This window comes from Loxodonta africana, chromosome X (genome assembly GCF_030014295.1).
Source record: "Loxodonta africana isolate mLoxAfr1 chromosome X, mLoxAfr1.hap2, whole genome shotgun sequence".
NCBI classification, from domain to species: domain Eukaryota; kingdom Metazoa; phylum Chordata; class Mammalia; order Proboscidea; family Elephantidae; genus Loxodonta; species Loxodonta africana.
This window is the reverse complement of record NC_087369.1, coordinates 18,539,926-18,552,871: the sequence shown is the minus strand read 5'-3', so window position 1 is coordinate 18,552,871 and position 12,946 is coordinate 18,539,926. Positions and strand designations below refer to the sequence as shown.

Below are 12,946 nucleotides of genomic sequence, written 5' to 3'. Positions count from 1 at the left end.
AGTCCAAGCCCTGAAACTAACACTGTCTTTTGCTCTCTGAACCTCCCCTTCATATTTTTATGGGGGCATTTGGGATAGATCCCAGAGTGGGTCACTCTTCCCTGAACATGTTTACCTGCCCCTGGCAGCAGCTAAGCACTTGGTCTCTTCCTTTGGCTGAACCCCTTCCCTTACTACCTTATACAGAAAATGATTGAATTTTTATTTAAGTGAGTCTGAAACCCCAAGACTGACCTAGACATGTCATTTGCCACTTTGAATCTAGTGTCCTCATAAGGGACTAGACAAGCTAAGCTAAGGCCTTTCCTAGGTCTAACCACAAAATTTATACTCTATTAGGAATAATCGGTGGCTTTAGACATTATTAGACACTGTTTCCTCTTGCCAATGATCACCCCTGACGAAGCTCTCCTTTTGCAGAGCCCTTCTCTAAAAGGTGAGAAAGTTTGCTGCAAGCACCAGCTGTTTCTGGACCCTTTCAACGGAAACTGTACTTCTCTGAATAATGGAAATCAGATCACTGTCCATTAGAAAAGAGCAAGAGACACTACTGGTTTTTCTAATCTGCCAGATGAACTGATACAAATGTTGGACTCACCATGACTCTTTCCTATTCAAAGTTCAAAATAGTGGTTTCAAGTGACTGTTTTGTTAAGGAGAAAGTGGAAAAGAGTTCTACTCCAACCTGCTGGTGTGCTAGAAGGTTCTAGATCATGATCTCAGTGGTGGTTACATGGACGGATATGTAAGCACGAGTTCATCAAGCTGCACATCGAAGATTACAGCACCGTGCACACTGTACTGTGTAGAAGAGTTCCAGTCCATTCTATTCCCCAAGGCCACTCAGGGACATTGGGATGTCCCTAAGGTACCAAGTCAGCACTTGGCTCTATAAAACGACCTTCCCCCGCATCTGGTATCAGTTGGGAGGCTTAGTCCCTGCTCAATTCCATCATTTTCATGACAGGGTAAGTGACTTTGGTTCGAATTCCTCCAGAGGGCACTGGCACGGGGATAAGAGATGGCCCAGGCTTGCCTGGATCATCCCCAGGACTCATATGACATTAACATCTAGTATCGGTTAAAGAAAAATAACTATAGATACCAAAGACTCCCCCAAAGTGACTGGACTCTCTTTTAAGAAACTTCTAAGGCCTGAATGAAAAATGCCTAAGGTTTACAACTTAGGATGAGGCCTTACCTGCTTGCAGGTACTCTGGCTGCAGAGTTGGCGGCAGGGCCTCGGGCAGCGGGTAGCCGTTCTTCCGGGCTACAATAAGATGAAACGCAGCACAGAACTCCGGCAGGGTCAGGGCCCCGTCACAGTCAGCATCGCTAAGTTCCCTAAAAATAACAGATGTCATGAGTACCAACGTAGGGCTTAGAAGGTGTTATGCATTGAATTGTGTCCCCCCCAAAATGTGTGTCAACTTGGCTAGGCCATGTGATTCCCAGTATTGTGTGGTTGTCCACCATTTTGTGATCTGATGTGATTATCCTATGTGTTATAAATCCTAACCTCTATGATGTTAATGAGGTAGGATTAGAGGCAGTTATATTAATGAGGCAAGACACAATCTACAGGATTAGGTTGTATGCTGAGTCAATCTCTTTTGAGATATAAAAGAGAGAAGCGAGCAGAGAGGAGAGGGATCTCTGGCCACCAAGAAAGCAGGGCCAGGAGTAGAGCATGTCCTTTGAACCTGGGGTCCCTACACTAAGAAGCTCCTAGACCAAGGGAAGGTTGATGACAAGACCTTCCCCCAGAGCTTCCAGAGAAAGAAAGCCTTCCCCTGGAACTGGCACCCTGAATTCGGACTTCTGGCCTCCTAGACCGTGACAGAAGAAATTTGTTAAAGCCATATGCTTGTGGTATTTCTGCTATAGCCGCACTAGATAACTAAGACAGAAGGAAAGTTACTCAGGCTCCGACGTGCATACACGACTCGCAGGCTCTCTTGTGGTGGTCCTGTAAGATCCTCAAACCTTCCTGGCCAAAATCATTTGAAATCTAAGGGGCCGCTCGAAGGAAGACAAATGCTGATTGATAGCGCTGGCATCAGCAGCACTATATAAATAAAAATGTAAATTATTCAGGCTCCCTGGTAGGTCCGTTTTACAACACTGGGTATACAGGACAAGAAATGATAGGCGGACTCATTGCTTAAGGGACACTGAGTTTCTATTAACAGTGATAGAAAATTTTGGAAATGGGTAATGGATGATGGTTGAAAAACATGTTGTTCTTAGGTGCCATCGGGTCAATTTTTGACTCACAGTGACCCCATGTGACACAGCAGAATGGCCCCATAGGGTTTCCTGGGCTGTAATCTTTATGGAAGCAAATCACCAGGTCTTTTCTCCCCGGGAGCAACTGGATGGGTTCAAACCACCAACCTCTCAGTTAGCAGATGAGCACTTAACCACTGCGCCACCAGGGCTTCTTGCTAATACTCTGTTGTCATTGTGTGCCATGGAGTCAATTCTGACTCAAAGCAACCCTACATGACAGAGTAGAACTGCCCCATAGGGTTTTCGAGGCTGTACTCTTTATGGGAGCAGATTGCCAGGTCTTTCTCCCGTGGAGCGGCTGGTAGGTTCAAATCACCAACCTCTCGGTGCGCAGCCGAGCGCTTAACTGTTGCACCGGCAGGGCTCCTCTCGAACAAGGTTAACAACATGATAAACATAACCAATGTCACTGAATTGTACACGTTTAAGAATGCTGAAATGGCAAATGTTTCGTTACATATATATTCGCCACAATCTTTTTCAAAAAGTTTCATAAGAAGAATGATGACACACAGAGTTCTGCAGCCCTTGACAGGCATTCAGTCAGTACAGCGGCCTGGGGCAAAGAGCCCTGTACTTGGTGCTCAGACGGCGCAGGGAAGGGCTGCACTTGACCAGCTCACCACTTTCCCAGCCCTTACGCAGTTTATGGGGCCCTGGTGGTGAAGTGGCTAAGAGCTCAGGCTACGAACCAAAAGCTCGGCAGTTTGAATCCACCAGCCGCTCCTTGGACTCTCTACAGGGTTGCTATGAGTTGGAATGGACTCAGTGGCACACAACAACAACAATGCAGTTTATATAAAGCACATGTTTCATTGCTCTGGCTCTTCGTTTCTCAACTTTAAGGAAAAACTGTGAGATTTTCCAGTCATGTAAATTTTCTGTATCAAATTGTTCTTTGCTCAAGAATTTCCTCCTGGGAAAATACAAATCCACTCAATAAATATTTCTTGAATTATGTTTTAAGATAAAGCTAGCAAACTCGGGAAGGCTGGAACCAGATAAGACAGAAAGGAACAAAGGAAGCCTCATGAAAAGGCTTATCTCATTGTTCCACACTAAAAGGCACAGACCTACTTAAGAAAACTATTTGCCAAAGTAACTAAGACTCCCTAAGCTCAACCATTCTCTTAGGTGTACACAGACAAGTATACATGCATGCATTAGAGCATGTCCAGAGGTTAAACTTATACTGAATTGTACTAGAATGGTGTTCCTCATCGAAAGAAAAACGATCTATGGTAAGCTCCATAACTTCTTTTGGACTATTCATCTCCTCCTCAAATATTTAGAATATACAAACTCTGAATCCTCCTCAAATATTTAGAGTACACTAACCCTGAGTCCTCCTCAAATACTTAGAGTATACTAACCTTGAGTCCTCCTCAAATATTTAGAGTACACTAACCCTGAGTCCTCCTCAAATATTTAGAGTACACTAACCCTGAATCCTCCTCAAATATTTAGAGTACACTAACCCTGAATCCTCCTCAAATATTTAGAATACACTAACCCGGAAATAGGAGTCCTGGTGGCACCATAGTTAAGTGCTCAGCTGTCAACAGAAAGGTGCACGGTGGGAACCCATCAGCTGTTCTACAGGAGAAAGATTTGGCACTCTGCTTCCACAAAGATCATAGCCTTGGAAACCCAGTGGGGCAGTTCTACCCATTATGAATTGGAATCCACAGCCAAAGGTTTGAGGGTCTTTTTTTGTTATGTTTTGTTCTGTTTAACCCTGAAATAGCTGTTCCCCAGAGGGAAGAGCCAAGGAACTGCTTTTCAAGGGCTAGATGAAGATAATACCATTTAGCTTTCAGGGATATGTCTCCAGAAAAAGATAGGAAGCCTCCTGCCAATAATGTTAAGACTGGGAATTCTGCCAAAACAGATTGTATTATTTTCAAAATGATAATTTGATTACTTTTTCCTAGCTTTAAAATCTAACATAATGCTTGTTGTTACCAAAAAAAAAAAAATTAAGCCAGAGTATATCGCTAAAGAACCTAAACCCAGGTCCAGAGCCCCAGCTACACTGGCATGCAGACGTATTACTGTAATTGTTTTCCAGTAAGATGCACAAAATATGACAAGATTTTAAATCCTCTCATAATTTCAACAAAATCCTTGTGAAAAAAAAGGTTTAGGTAAACATTCCAATGTTTTCATTACGTACTTATCGCAGTGTGGTCTCCTGCCCAGTCCTGGGTAGAACCAGTCCACACACAGCCGAGGGTTTGCAGAGGCTCCGAGCATTTTCATAAATGCAAATGGAGCCATCTGTGCGCACTGGCCCAGCCCTTCTGGGGCCGGAGCTGTGGCAGGCTCAGTGGGACAGTGTGAGGAGGCCGCAGCTGCGAATCAGAATCCAGGCCCAGGCTGACAGACACAGCCAACTGATGAAGCTCAGAGGCACCCAGAATGATCGAATTTAATGCCAGAACAGTCCTTGACCTTATCTGTTCACCCAGCCTTACAAAATATTAGAAAGAATAGGGGTTTCAAGGTCCTCTGGTTACTTGCATCACACCAAGTGGAAAAAGAATTCTGAAAACAGAATACACAAGATAGATATTCTAATATGTCCATAATTGCTGAAATGGAAAAGGGGTTTCGAGGAGGATAATAATAGCTAACACTTATGATGCTCAGTGTGTGCCAGGCACTCTTCATTGTCCTTTCGGACAATAGCTTATTTCATCTTCGTGGCAACAAAAATCAGAATTCTAGTCACTCTTTTAGTCTGTTCAAAACATTCTAAAGATAAGGCTTCAAAAAAGCAAAGGTAGAGGCCAAATTTTGGGAGCTGTTATACGGCATTAAATTGTACTTACCATATATAGGAGAGTTCTGGAATGGAAAGCTTTGATTTAGTGAAGAAGTTCTTAGCCACAGAACCTGTCAAGAGTCATTGTTTAAAGAAACCATTAATTACTTAGCTAGTACAGCATTTATACCTGCATAACAATAAATCACCATTTCTTCATTCAGTGATCCCTAACATAGCCGCAAATACAGCATTTATCCATCAAAGCCAACTGCGAGCCATGTGGCTAACAGCAACATATAAAAAGCCTTTAAAAGGATGTGTGAATTAGAAGAAGGCCAGGGAAACGACGACCTAATACTCATTATGACAGACGCAGATGATACGTCTTCTCCGTTTTTACTAAAAACCGGTAAATGTTGTACTAAAAATTTAAAAGGCCAATTTCAAAAGCATGAAAGGAAAAATCTGTCAAGCCCTTACAGTGAAAGGGTGAAAAGGAACACAAGGTCATGGTAGAAAAGGCTGCAATACGAAGAAAATTAGTGCCATTAATCCCACTGCACAGAAATAAGACAGACATTTTGGGAAAGATTTTTCTGTGAGATTTAAGGTCTCTTGGAGGTTCTTTTTTTTTTTTGGGTGGTTCTTTGAGAAACTTATTCAGGAACCTCTTGCTACTTTCTTTGTTGTTGCTGTTGTTAGTTGCCATGGCTCTGACTCATGGTGACCTCACGTACAATAGAACGAAATGTTGCCCATTTCTGTGCTATCTTCACAAGGGCTGATCTGCTCCAGTCCATTGTCGTGGCCACTGTGTATTTTAAGTGCCTTCCAACCCACGGGGCTCATCTTCCAGCACTATATCAGACAATATTCTGTTGTGATCCACAGGGTTTTCATTGGTTAATTTTCAGAAGTAGGTCACCAGGCCTTTCTTCCTAGTCTGTCTTAGTCTAGAAGCTCTGCTGAAACCTATGCACCATGGGTATCCCTGCTGGCATGTGAAATACAGGGGCATAGCTTCCAGCATCACAGCAACACGAAAGCCACCACAGTATGACAAACTGATAGACTGGCAGTGGGCTACATTCCCTATTCATTGTAAATGTACCTATGTCAATCATACACTTTATATGGGTGAACTTTAGAGTATGTGAATTACATTTTAATTAAGATATTAAAAAAAAAAACAACTAATCGCAATATATGAACCTCTCTTGATCTTGTCAAACTAAGCTTTAAAAAGGGCACAGGTGAGACAATCGCAGGAGTTTGAACAATGAAGACTTGGTGATATAAAGGAATCGGTGTTCATTTGCTTTAGGTCTACCAAAGAACTGTGGCTGTGTTTTCAAAAGAAGCTTTATCTAAACCCCGAGAGTATGGCCCTCGGATACTCCTTTAACTCAGTACTGAAGTCACTCCTGAGGTTCACCCTTCATCCAAAGATTAAACAGGCCCATAAAACGAGACTAAATGGACACACCAGCCCAGGGGCAAGGACTAGAAGGCAGGAGGGGACAGGAAAGCTGGTAATGGGGAATCCAAGGTCAAGAAGGGGAGAGCGTTGACACATCGTGGGATTGGCAACCAATGTCACAAAACAATATGTGTATTAATTGTTTAATGAGGAACTAGTTTCCTCTGTAAAGCTTCATCTAAAGCACGATAAAAAAAAAAGCTTTTTTATTTTTTTATCTTTTGAGACACACCCTGAAACATTTTCAAATGAAATGGTCTGGTTATTACTTCAAAATCATATGGGGTGAGATATAAAACAAAAATTATTGGAGCTGTGTGATAGCCACGCTACTTTTATCTACATTTGAAATCCTGCGTAATAGAAAATTAAAAGAAAAGAAAAACATTCCTACCAAATACCTATTTATACTTGGTTAAGTATCTGCATATATTGTGAAAAGACTCTCTCAAGCAGGTGGCAGGGTTAGCAAGTGATAAATACATGCAATCTGGCTTTCTGCTCAGTTTTTTCAACCATATCGTCAACATTAGTTTTTTGCGATCTTCATTCAATATTCTGCCTTCAGTAAAGCCATTACCACCAATTAGTAAATGATGTTTGCGTTTATATCAATATATTTTAATTACATACCTTATTTCATGAGAGAAAATTAGTCTTATTCCACACTTCAATATGTCAGGTTACAGTTATCAATAACATATTGTTACTCTTCTAGATTGAAGTATAAAAAGAAAACTTCATGAATTTTTCTTCCAGACTCTTCTATTTCTCTGTTTACTCACTGACCCAGTAAAATTTTGGCACACAGCAATTAAATCAGTTCCTTTCAGTTCGAATTCTGCATAAGAACTCAACATAAATATGTACTTCTGAACACAGCTCAGAAAAACTGATATATAGACATAAAAATGCTGGCCAATTTTCCACTTACGTTTTAATTTCTCTCAGAAAAAAACAGAAGACAAAGGCTTGAGCCAAAGAAAATGAACATGAATTCAGACCCATGAAGTGTATACATAGTCCCTGACTTATGAAACGGCTCCTTTCCGACGATTCCGTCTTAAGTTGGTTCTGACGTAAGTAAAATACTTCATTTTTTTTTTTTTTTTTAGTTTTCATTATTGTTGCCTTTTTATTATCAGTATCTTTATAACAGAAAACCCTGGTGGCGTAGTGATTAAGTGCTACAGCTGCTAACCCAAGGGCTGGCACTTCAAATCCGCCAGGCGCTCCTTGGAAACTCTATGGGGCAGTTCTACTCTGTCCTATAGGGTCGCTACGAGTCGGAATCGACTCGACGGCAGTGTTTTTTTGTTTTATCTTTATAAATCTGGCAGTGTTTTGAACAGTAAATCATAAAACTGAACATCTGCGAGTGAATATCTGAGAATGACAACACAGCGAATTACGCACTGTAACATATTGCTAACGATAAGACGTACCAAAAAAATGGACAGCCATAAGTATGGTTTGTTATAACTCGAATATGTCGTAAGTGGAGGACTACCTGTATAACAAAAAGAGACTTGTGACACTAATTCCTTAGAAGGCTACAATATGTCCTTGCTCTAACTCTAATATAATTAGTAAGCAATTTAAGGTATTGCCTTGGTGCCAAGCTCAATTGTTTCGAGAACAGCTCCAGTTAAAAGGGCGCAGGATCGGGACCAGGTTTCCCCAAATTCCCACTTAACCCCTTTGAAACTAAGCCACAATTTCCCAAATGCATGCATCATTGTCAGTTTTTTGTTTTGTTTTGTTTTGTTTTTTCTGCCTGGTTTATGGTTGATGAGAAATTCAGTCTTGAAGAAAAACAAATTGAAATTTCAGAAGGTTGTTGCACTCATTGTGTTTGAACTATTTCTCAAGATATTTACTGTGGCTTATGAGAGAATGATGACCTAGGACCCCATGTTTTCACTCATCCACGTTCATTACCTGAAATGAAGGAACTTGGGTCAGGCTGCAGGGACCTGAACTGATTGACGTAGTACTCTCGCTGTTCCTCTGTTATCCTCCAGGGTTCGTCTGGGTAATTACTGTTGCTATCCTGCGGTTCTCTCTCCACTGAAAAGGACTTGAAAAAGAAAGAAAGCAGCCAATGCTCAGAGAATCTGTTTTTACTGAGATGAAATAGAAAAATCAACATCAATAAAAGTTATTATACATTACACTTATTTTTTTTCCTCAAGGGAATAAATTTAAACAACACATAACTAAAATGTAACTAGAATGTAAAATTCTTCATGGCAGACAGCATGCTTTACACTTTTTGTATTCCCCAAAGTTGTTAACAAGACTGAGCAGGAAATACTGAACACTTGGTAACTAACAAAATGTTTTCTAATGTGGTAAAGGAAGAATAAAAAAGACAATCATTCAAATAGTCACCACATTTTGATCCTTTCAGATTAGCTGACTGGATAGTAAAATAATCAGGATTCTTTAAAAAGCCATGTAAAAAGAAACTACCAGATCTCTGATTCTACATTTGCAAGTTGGTAATAATACTCAGTAAAAGAGTTGAGTGGAAACAATTAAGGGTAACAAGGGATGCATCAGACCTACCACTAGGGGGGCGTGCAAGCCAAATTTGAGGATTTCAGAGCCCAGCGAAGCAGAGAAATACAGGAAAACAGGAGGCTATGCTGGCCACTGGGAAGAGACGCAAAAAGGCAAAAAGACAGATGCTGGTGGGAGGATCCTGGGGCTTTGTTCCATCTCTTTCATCCATTCTAAGACTTAGGGGTGCTACATGCTAAGGACCATCGGAACCAAGCCAGAACACAAGGAAGGTGGATCTAAAGGACAAAAGAAGGCTAGCAAAGAAAGGAAGAAATATTACTGCTAAAAAGCCATCAAGTTGCCTGCTTCTGAACACTCCCTCAAGGAATCCATAATTAGGAGGGTATTCTACCCACTGTCCCTAAACAAGACAGCATCTCTTCTCCCACCTCTGCCCCAACACACACACCATTCCAGGAAGAAATTTCTCCTGGGAACACCTGTCTCTCCTCTGACAATGTTCAGAAAAGAAAAGGGATTGTATAAAACTCTGAGCCGGGACATAACCTTGAGATGTCAATTTTGAAATTTATTATCTATTACTCAGACACTGGAGCCCTGGTGGCACAGCGATTAAGAGCTTGGCTTCTAACCAAAAGGTTGGAAGTTGGAATCCACCAGCCACTCCTTGGAAACCCTATGGGGCAGCTCTACTCTGTCCTATAGGGTCGCTATGAGTCAGAATCTACTCGATGGCAACGGGCTTGGTTTCTTTTACTTAAACACTAAGGATGCTTTGGGAGGGCCGGGGGAATGAGATGTATCTCCTGTAGAAACAGCAGCACAAGCGCTGAGTGAGAACGTCCCCAGCAGAGGGTATATTCCTCAAATAAGTCACCTGAATCCTTCAGGAGGGTCAGAGGAAGCTAACATAAAGAAGTTGAGAGCTTTATGAGTGTTAGTCATTAGTAATTAACAGATCGCTTTTCATAATAAGTTTCTACTAAATGTAAATCAAACCATATTTAAATGTCCGGAAATCACTATTAATATCGTAAGTACATAGAGTGTTCTGGAATTTACAAGTATTTCACACCCCCTCTCTCATTTGCACAGCTTAAGACTTACAGAGTAAGGCATAGTAGGCATTACTGCCCTTTCTCCAGAAGAGGAAACCGAACCTCAGCAAGTGTAAGCAACGTGCCCATACACTTCAGTGAGCCCCTGCATCAATAAATATTTATCCTCTTTTTTATCTGTTGCTCAAAGCCAGGTTCTTGCATACCAGAGTTCTTTATACTGGGACATTATCTATACACGGAATTTTACCCCTATCATTCTGATAATAAGCAAGCAATATAAAGAAAGAAAGAAAGAAAGGCAGACCAAAAGTCAGTCCAAGCACTCACTGGACCACACAACTTTCCAAATGTGCCCACCGAATTCCACAGCCCTGCTCTAGCAGCGCATTCTCTGAGCGAAGCCAGATGTCCGCCTGCGTTGCGGAGGTAGAGCACAGGCTGGAGGCACGTCAGCTGGAACTGGACTGGATTACTGGCCGCGTTACAATGCGGAAAAAACCCCAGAAATGCGGGCCCTCCAGGTCAGCCCTGAAAGAAGGAGCTGACCCAAAGGAACATAAAAGCCTGAGCATGGGCAGGGAAGACGAGGACAGACATTTACAAGTGAACAATTAAGTACACAGAGATGTTTCTCAAAGTAGGTGGGATCCAGGTAGAGAGCTTTGTCCCCCCACTTCACAGTGAATGAAGGCACAGATATTTCCATGTTGGGAGTTGGCTGCTGCATCCCCTGGTTCTGACATGGAAGCCCCTACTCCCCTAGAATATGTCCCAGGTCTCTTGCCTACTGGTCACTACTCGGCCACACCCAGTTGCTGCTGTTTTTACTATTATCCATGTTTCCTCTTTCTTCAGGCCAGGGACCACCTGCTCACTCTTTTCCTCTGCCACATCCCCTCACTCCTGAGTGGCTTCAGTGGCCTTTTAGCAAGTCTTGAGTCTGTTCCAGAAACGAACAAACCAAACCATTGTTGTTGAGTCGATTCCGACTCATAGGACCCTACAGGACACAGGAGAACTGCCCCATAGGGTTTCCGAGGAGCAGACCTTTTGGTTAGCAGCCAAGCTCTTAACTACTGTGCCACTGGGGACAGACAGGAGAGGGTAACTGAGTCCTCTACTTAAAAGCTGACAGAGATGGCCTGTTGCCTTACAAAACATCCATCTCCTCTACCTGTCCTTCAGGGCCCTGTCACCAGCCTCCTCCTTGCTTGCTCACAGAGGCTTCCATTGCCCACGTGCTCCCTTTTCATCAGTCAGAATGCCCTTCCTCTGATCCCCCGCCTGCTCAGATCCTACCCACTCCTCATATCCCACTGCCCTGCAGGGCTCCCTCATGTCCCTCACATACCTGCCATTCCAGAGGCACTGCTCAGCTCACAGCTCTGCTACAGAGGTGGCCCCGGCAGCCATGTGTGGAGCCATGTGACCCACCTGACCTCTGGTCATGCCTAAAGAAGTCAGAGTCAGGGTGGGCTGAACACATAGGATGCCGGCCTTTCGGCTGCTCTGGCATGGAAAGCTCTTCTCTAGCAAGAACAAGTTAGGCGAGATGCTTATCCATGGGGAAAGTGGAAAAGAAACAGAAAGAAAAACAAGCAGGGAAAGCAGGCCCAGAACACATGCACAGCAGGGCCATAGGGCCAGGTGGGCCTTAAAATTAAGAACTAAGGATCAGCAGAACCTGTAGGTAGGCAGTGATATAAAGAGTAGGGGGTAAGGATGGCTGTTGGCAGCTGTACTGGACTGAACTGTGCCCTGCAAAAAGATATATGCTGAAGTCCTAACCCCTGCACCAAGGAATGTGATCTTGTTTGGGGAAATAGGCTTTTTCTTTTCAGATGTTATCAGTTAAATTAGGAAGTCATAACAGAGTAGGGTGGGCCCTAATCCAAATCCTTTCTGAGTGGTGTTTTATAAAAAAGAGAAGGACAGACAGGGAGACAGAATCACACACAAGAAAAAACAGCATGTGAGGATCCACCTACAAACCAAGGAACACCAAAGATTGCCAGCAGCCACCAGAAGCTAGAAGAGAGGCATGGAACCGTTCCTCTCTCAAAGTCCCCACAAGAAATCAACACGGCCAAGGCCCTAATTTGGACTTCTAGCCTCCAGACCTATAAGACAGTAAATTTCTGTTCTTTAAAGCCACCTACTTTGTGGTATTTTGTTATGATAGCCCTAGGGGCAAGGACAGCAGTTGAAAGATAAGCAGACAGAGAGGCCAACTCAAGGCAATTAAGGCAAGGCTCGCCAATGGCAGAACAAGCAAGAATAACCAAGAACTCCCAATCTTGAGGACCAATTGACCACTCCTTGTCTCTCATTTCTTAGATTCCCATGAGAACCCAACCTCACCTCCCTTTCAAGAAAACGTCAAGCTGGCCAGGTGAGTGCTTGCTCCCTAAAATCAAGAAGGCCTACAAGAAAGAGAGAGGGCATATGAACATTGTGTAACCCATAGGTAGCATGGCCCTTCAACCAGCTTACACTAAATGTGTTAACCTACTACCCCTATCTCTTTCCCCTTGCTTCTCACTGTATATTTTAAATTGCTTTAACAAATCAAATGATTTGAGTATCTTTAAAAAAATATATGAACCTCTTATAAACATGGTAAGCACCACACAGTTTTAACATTAAAAGTATTCTGAAATCTCTTCACTACGGTTTCAACCTGGAGGGCTGAAGCCATATCTCCTCTATTCCATACGCAGTCCCTAGCAAGTACATCATAGATACTAAAAGGGAGTTTGAGGTCCTCTTATTGACAAGTTCTAGTAAGTTCAGGGGTATGATTTATATTGAAAG

The 12,946-nt window shown here is 42.6% G+C and overlaps 1 protein-coding gene across 2 annotated transcripts in view; it reads right to left on the bottom strand.

Annotated features, from left to right (window-relative positions):
- Window positions 1–12,946, bottom strand: part of REPS2 (RALBP1 associated Eps domain containing 2) — a 216,295-nt gene that overhangs the window by 86,754 nt on the left and 116,595 nt on the right. For both annotated transcript variants that reach the window (XM_023555186.2, XM_064278045.1), the window contains exons 6-8: window positions 8,484–8,622; window positions 5,127–5,190; window positions 1,202–1,344 (exon numbers count right to left, since the gene is read on the bottom strand). In XM_023555186.2, the coding sequence (XP_023410954.2) occupies window positions 1,202–1,344; window positions 5,127–5,190; window positions 8,484–8,622 (346 nt within the window). The remainder of the gene's footprint in view (window positions 1–1,201; window positions 1,345–5,126; window positions 5,191–8,483; window positions 8,623–12,946) is intronic.